The 7,341-nt window shown below is 43.8% G+C and overlaps 1 protein-coding gene across 1 annotated transcript in view; it reads right to left on the reverse strand.

The window, feature by feature from the left end:
* The window catches only part of LOC136439947 (uncharacterized), a 31,359-nt gene extending 24,216 nt beyond the window's left edge, over positions 1–7,143 (reverse strand). Inside the window, exons 1-8 of the mRNA XM_066435634.1 lie at positions 6,922–7,143; positions 6,200–6,278; positions 4,584–4,777; positions 4,168–4,225; positions 3,457–3,633; positions 2,685–2,836; positions 1,734–1,785; positions 1,070–1,249 (exon numbers count right to left, since the gene is read on the reverse strand). Of these exons, the coding sequence (XP_066291731.1) occupies positions 1,070–1,249; positions 1,734–1,785; positions 2,685–2,836; positions 3,457–3,633; positions 4,168–4,225; positions 4,584–4,777; positions 6,200–6,278; positions 6,922–6,924 (895 nt within the window). The 5' untranslated portion in view covers positions 6,925–7,143. The remainder of the gene's footprint in view (positions 1–1,069; positions 1,250–1,733; positions 1,786–2,684; positions 2,837–3,456; positions 3,634–4,167; positions 4,226–4,583; positions 4,778–6,199; positions 6,279–6,921) is intronic.
* Between the last annotated feature and the right edge of the window lie 198 nt (positions 7,144–7,341).

A 7,341-nucleotide genomic window follows, 5' to 3' on the forward strand; every position in this document is an offset into this window, starting at 1 on the left:
ATTTCCCTGCTAGCGTCAAACACTCAGCTCAGCGCCAAACCCATTTGTGATGGTGTCGTCCGCATCGTGAATGGAACGGTGTTAGAGGGATGTTATGTTCACAGCTACAGATGAGATTAGATTTATTTCGATTGTTGGAAGGGTAAATGAAAGTGTTGGGACGGCGAGGAGAACCCAACCCTGTGCTGAATGTTGCATAGATAGACTTGCAGTGTTTGTTGCCAGTGTCATGGTGTGGGGCAGTACAACTTCCAGACTTAAAATCAGGCTAATCATCCTAAGCAACCTCAATGTGTCAAGATATGGAGACGCCTTTCTCCATCCAGTCACATTTCCTAGATTCTTACCTCTGCAATATGAGACTGAGTGCCATTCTGCAAGATGATAGTGCACGTCCATACAGAATGAGAGTCATTTCAGGCCACCTCCATGAAGGTGCAGGAATATAGAGGACAGAATGGCCTTCCTGCAGCCGAGATCTCAACACAATTGAGCACCTCTCATACTCTGTGATCACTGAACAGCTTGGGCGAGCTGTGAATGCAAGAATGATCAACAGAACAATACGACCTGCGACGACTCCTTGTGGAAGAATGCCCAGGGACCGCGTAACGAAACTGGTGACAATTACGAGGAGGAAGTGTCGGGCTGTGGTGACAGCGTATGGCTTGTGTACTCAGTATTATAACCGAGGCTCCTTTACGCATTGATTTGTTTGGATGAAGACTAACCTTGGCTTTCATATTATTGTGTTTTGTTGATTCAAGTTTCATATTACCCTCGTACTCACACAAGCCACGTGCGCATGCTACCAGCAGAAGAGGAAAATACTGAATTGAGCGTTTGAGCTTTAGTAGGGTAATCTGGGCATTTTATGTAACCCGCTCGCACAAGCAGGTCTGGTGCTCGTTCCATTAATTTAGAACCATCAAAAGTTTGGTATCATGGGAAAGAAAAGCTTTTCAATGATATATAAATCATTGAAATTGATCAAGAAACCATGGAGATATGATCCACCAAAGTTAAGTTTCCAAACTTTTTGTGCCGAGTGTATTTGGGATGCACTTACTTCCCGAAGAGCATTTGTCATTCCGTGTGCACTGTTTGATCTCCACGGTCTTGCCGAGACACCTCCGGCCGCCGTTATGCGGTGGGGGGTCGGTGCAGTTCCGCTGCCGGACGGTAGAGCCCTGTCCGCAGCTTATTGAACAGTCTTTCCATGGACCCCACTCAGACCACTGGCCATCGACTTGTGAAAGGAGACACACATATAGATATATATATATAGAATACATAAGCAGGTGTTCGTTTACAATCTGACTGATGTACGACAGATAAGTACAAAATAAGCAGTTTTTCACGGTATTTTACGTAAGTGAGGAAGGGGAGTACGTTTCACGGCATGCGTTCGGGTGCCGGGCCGCTTCCGTGCGATAAGTGAATACCCACGAGACGCCCGGCTCCGTCGCACCTGTCGGGGTTCCTCTTCTTTACGGACGTGCGCGATGACATAGAGAGTTTGTGAGCACCCCCCCCCCCCCCATGACGAAGTGTGTACAAATTCGTCTATCGAGATACATAATTCACAAACAATACAAATTTTTTTTATAGAGAGGTCTTATAAAAAGTGCATACACACACACACACACACACACACACACACACACACACACACACACACACACACACACACACACATACACGCAAAGCGATTTACATAATGGTAAACGTACCCTTGCATGCTCTGGAATATTTATAGCAGGCAAGATCCGACCAGTAGGAATTCTGAAAGACAAACATTAAACAAACGATTGTTCATCATCAATGGTTTTTGAAAAATCATGTGGCTCAGTGCGGCCTTTGACACAACACAAAGGGTTTGAAGCAGTTCTAAGGTCTCATTCCTGTGTTAGTCCGCGTGTATCCGTCCAAAAACAATAACCGGGCATAAGAGGCGTGTGTTTAGGTGGATCATAAATTGCCTTTCATCGGCCCGACCTGATATAAGAAGAATTTGACATAAAAGCTTGTTTACAACTGTCAGAATCAGGTAGGAAAGTTTCGTCATTCGAGCGATAGGATACGAGCGATACGCATTTTTCTTTGAGTGCTGCGGTCGGCGCTGGCGGTACAACAGCGGCCTCGTGCGGATAGTGGGCACTTGCAGTTTGAAATGCGATAAATATCGTTATCATGGTTAGTTTTGGGTGAATCTTTTTTTGCTGCATGACGAACACGTGTGCTTTCAACAGAAAGTAAAACGACACCATCATTTTTTTTTGTTTTCTAGATTTTTAGTCATAAAGCTTCGTATTTCAACGTTGATTCCAATGGAACAGCCTAACACAGGAATGAGACCTTCTGGGCAAGAACTGGTATTAAAATGTAAAGATCGATTTTGGAGAATGAGCATGGTAATAAGCATGCTGCCGGGTACGGGGGGTACCTCCCGGTCGGCTCGCACGATTACCTCACGGCGTCTATTTGTTACGGGGTCCCGTGTTGATTTTAAGGCCAGGTTAAAATTATTCGGGGTCCCGGCTGGGCCCGAAAATAGCCCAGCAGCTACAGGGTGTCCCAAGGGGCTACGTATGGGTCATGTCCGAAAGTGCCGAAAAACAGCATGTGAACTACCCGGCGGGGGCCCTTTTTCCAACTGGGACCTTTAAGCATTACATACTCACGACTTCGTGTCTGCTTGGAAGTAGCATCGATACTTGCAAGTAGCTGCACTTAGCGAAGAGACACAGCTGTTCAAGATGCGGATGAACTGCATGCACTTCATTCAAACGTCGTTTTGCACCTTGCAACGAGGAGACGTGATGGTGGGCGTGACCTGCAGTTGATTGACAGGTTTGACAGACATGAAGTTCCAGCATGTTGGAAAAGAGAATGAGGTGAGCACAAGCCTGTATGACTAGCATCGCGATCGGGGCAAAATACATCTGCATATACCATACATTTAGTCTTACGAGTAGTAGTAGTAGTAGTAGTAGTAGTAGTAGTACAGTATAAGTAGTAGAAATAGTAGTAGTTCAGTAGTAATAGTAGAAGTACAGTAGTAGAAGCGGCAGTAGTAATACAGTAGTAGTAGAAGTAGTACAGTAGTAGAAGTAGCACAAGTAGTACTAGAGGACATCATCGGATGCCCACTCGGGACGCCTGGATCGCCTCTCGTCCGTAGACCTCCATCAGCACTCGTAACTCGGCTGTAACTGCTGAGTCCCGTGCACGCGTGTCTCTCCTTGAGTTGTTGAGAGTTGTTTAATACAAACTTCACCGTTGGAAAAAAAGATTCTTGTAGCACACCATATAAGACGTATACGTAGCACACCATATAAGACGTATACGTGGACTACGTTTCAGTAACTGTTCGGCTGAAGTTGATGTTGTGTTATGAGAACGCTATCTTCCAGCGACTTACTAACTTGATTAAGATATTTACAGGTATGTTACCGTTTTTAGGGCACGGTCTCTCCTCACAGCTCATCGTATCGACCGCCAGGCCGTTGCACGGATAACCACCGTTATTGGGAAGGGGGTCGGAACATGTTCTCCTGCGATGTCGGAGTCCTTTTCCACAGGTTAGGCTACATTGGGCCCATTCACCCCACTGTGTCCAGCCACCGTCAACTGTAAAAAGGGACATCAGTATGTCAGTGATGTAAAATGTGAAACACGATGTTGTAGTTCGCCCAGTTAGCAACCAATTTTAACAAGGCGCTCAACTCTGACGCTGCTACCAGTTGAGTTATAAGGGCATCCCTCGTGATGTTGTCGAGTTACAGATAAATGTAGCTGGCCTTTGTATTGGATATGAGAATGAAAGAGTAAGTGTATGTGTGTTTAAGTGTGTGTATGTGTGTATGTGTGTGTATGAAACTTTGCAAGTGTGTGTGTGTGTGTATGTATTTGTGTGTGTGTGTGTCTGTGTGACCCATCCTCTGTCTGTGTTTACCCGTGTTACTGAATACAGCACTAACAGACAAGCGTTCAGCACCGAGGACGGAGACAACCGATATTTATAAACACACACACACAGTCAGTACTGCAGATAGACAGCGATGTTAAAACGAATAAAAAACACTACCAGGATCTAGAATATTGTGGGTCAGATATAGAATTAAAGATTCTTTCACAAGAAACCCCTTATGAGCCTGTTGTTACCTGGACATGCGGAAGGTTGCTTCTTCGCTGTACAGCGATATGTTGCCCAGAAGCGATCCTGTGAAAAAAAGGATTGCAAAATGAATATATACATGTACATGGTGCCATACAGTCACTCTCATCGAAAATCTTATAAAAAAAACCATAGGTTACATTTTGTAAGCAGTATATGGTCTTTGCACGTGACGTCACAGCTGCGCCATGCTGATTGGTTGAACCCGGAAGAGACAGGCCTGAGAATTTGCATGTGGATCACGTAAGTGTAATTACACATTCAAATTTATATAGAAACTTCTTGGTTTAACCATTCAACATGGCGGATATTACCCACGTCTTACGTCATCATCACGTGAGCACAAACATCCAATACAGGGCTTCAGACAAACAAAATGGACGTCGTGATCTAACAGACTTACATGATTCGCCTCCTTGACTTCCTTTGACAACCACATGTCACTGTCATATTGTATCAGCTCATGATCTTCACAAAAGTGTCGGATACAATCCGAGAAGAATTTCTGCCTGGCTTCATCCTTGAGATGAAGAAGCATCCGTGCCATTTCCACGTTGGAGTTGACGTCAATAACATTCCTGGTGCTCCTATGGGGGGCTGATAGACGAAATGAGGTTGATGATCTTATAAGTTGTAGTCTTACTAGTAAATCGCGCTCCTAGCGGCCCACCCGCACCCGACAGTTAACGGCCCCCATGTGAGAAGGGGTTGGGGGTGGGGGGCGCAATAACCCCTAGCCAGAGAGATCTTAATGATTTGTTTCTCTGTGTGAATTTTAACAACGGCCACATCGATGTGATTTCTTGGTTCTCAAATTTTTGCTGGACATTATTCGATCAGACTGGTGAAATGAAAATAAGAATAGTGCATCCTGTAGTAGACGTAAAAGATACCACATGAGCCATAAAGTCGTTGAGAGGAAGACTTCTTGAAACAAGGTAATCAGAAATGACATATTCCAACACTTTATCCACACTAGTCTGCGACCACAGACAAAAACAGCACCGATGATGTACAATAACGCTGCCGAATGATTGCGTTTATATCTTATATTGGGAACACAACGTGTCGCAAACACGGATACACACGTGCACACACACACGTGCACACACACACACGCACACACACACATACATACACACGTGCACACTCACACACACACGCGCGCGCACGTACACACACACATACACGCGTGCATACACACACACACACACACACATTCACAGACAGACACAAACTGGCAGGGGAAACACAATACATGTGCTTACGAGGGGTGATCAATAAGTCCTCGGCCTCCCCCAGAAATAAGGTGCACAGCTCAAATTTTGGGGCATAGGTACATACGAAATACTACAGTAGTATAACATATTTTACCAATAACCACCAAATATCAAGTTATTGTGGTCATTACTTTCCAGTCGACGTCCATTTAAAAATCAGTAGGTAAGTGGCGAGAAATGCAAGCGCCACTAAGTGGCCAAGGGCGCTAGTAAGCGACTTAGACGTGGAGTACAAGTCGGAGCTTTATTCACACACAACCGACGGAGTCAACAAGATGGAAGTGACTAACGTTAACATACGTCACAACCTGTGACGTCATCATAGGGCCAAACCAACCAAAACACATATGTGGCGAAGGTTGAACTGTGATCAGAGCTGTGTGGGTGGAGTTTCTCATGCCATGAATCGGCATAAAATCTTCGAAGACATTCATTTTTTTGTTCAAGATGTTTGATGAACATTCCCTTCTTGTTTCAACTAAAAAGAAGTGGGTATCTCAATTGTCCATGTCTTTATCCTTCAGCTACATCACTTAACGTTACTGGATGTCACGTGCAAATTGACGATCACAATGATTCGAATTTTGGTAGACATTCATAAAAGCCTTTATTCTTTAAAATCAGTCCCCGATCTTTGAGCTGTGCACCTTTTTTCTGGGTGAGGCCATGGAATTATTGATCACCCCTCGTACTAGTAGCCAACACTGCTAGTAATATCAGGGACTTAGAATTTTCTTACCTCTGCCATCCTCCGCTGAGCCTGTTGACAGGAAGGTGACGGAAATCAACATAAACAAAACTTGTCGCACCCACGTGACCTGTAACATAAGGATATTCATGGCATATCCTTGAAATTCGTTTGCGGGTTTTACGAAAACGCTAGTATATGTAATCTGTGTATTTTACTTGCTGACTTATAATTTTATGTATATATACCCCCACTGATATACGCCGGTGCGGATAGTTGACGTTGACTATATCAAATAGTATTTATCTTTTCTTTTGGTCACCAACGTGAAAAGAAGTGGGGGGTGAAGATCTGATCAGTAGTAAACAGCCTATTTTGTTCTGTCTCACTCTCTGCAGCGTACAAAAAGCAAAAGGATGTTGAACTACGTTTATCTTTTCTTGTGACCACTTGAAAAAAAAAGTGGGGGAAACTGCAACGATTTCATAGACAGCCAACATGTTTGTAGTGCTGCCTTACTCTCCAAGCGTACAAAAAGCAAAAGAATGCTAGACTACTTCTATCTATTCTGGTGGCCAACTTGAATAGAAAAGAAACTACAACGATTTATATGATTAATAAACAACCTATTTTAGTACTGTCTTACTCTTTATAACGTTACAGGTGCTCCGTACAGACTACTAAACATTTTAGAAAATCGGGAACAATCCTGTGGGAACACTCGAAGGATCATACGCGATATAACGTTACTAGAGTACGCAAAGAACACTCACCATTGTGCATCTAGTAATGTACTAGATACTGTTGCAATTGTTGAAGTCGGTCCGAACATACGCTACTCGACATTTCAAACCTTGGATTGAATTTAGCGTGACAAATTGTTTTGTCACATCAGCTTTCTACTGAGTAAACATAACCTGCCGCCATTACATATTTTAACGGCGTCTTCTGTTTCGAATCGGTGTTCCGCACATTTGGGTCACTCTCTTTCGAAACCATGAACATCATTCGAATGTTCGATCATTGGCGCGCGCTGTGTCACGTGACAGTGCCATGCATTTCCGTGAACTTTGCTTTCAGGTCAAAGTGTTGAATTTCATTTCTTTGTTCTGAAAAAACAGGCTCATATTTGGTGCCAGCATTTGCTGCATTTTTTTCATTGATAAATGCTTACGAAAGTACAAAATCCATTG

The sequence above is a fragment of the Branchiostoma lanceolatum genome, chromosome 8 (genome assembly GCF_035083965.1).
Source record: "Branchiostoma lanceolatum isolate klBraLanc5 chromosome 8, klBraLanc5.hap2, whole genome shotgun sequence".
In the NCBI taxonomy this organism is placed as follows: domain Eukaryota; kingdom Metazoa; phylum Chordata; class Leptocardii; order Amphioxiformes; family Branchiostomatidae; genus Branchiostoma; species Branchiostoma lanceolatum.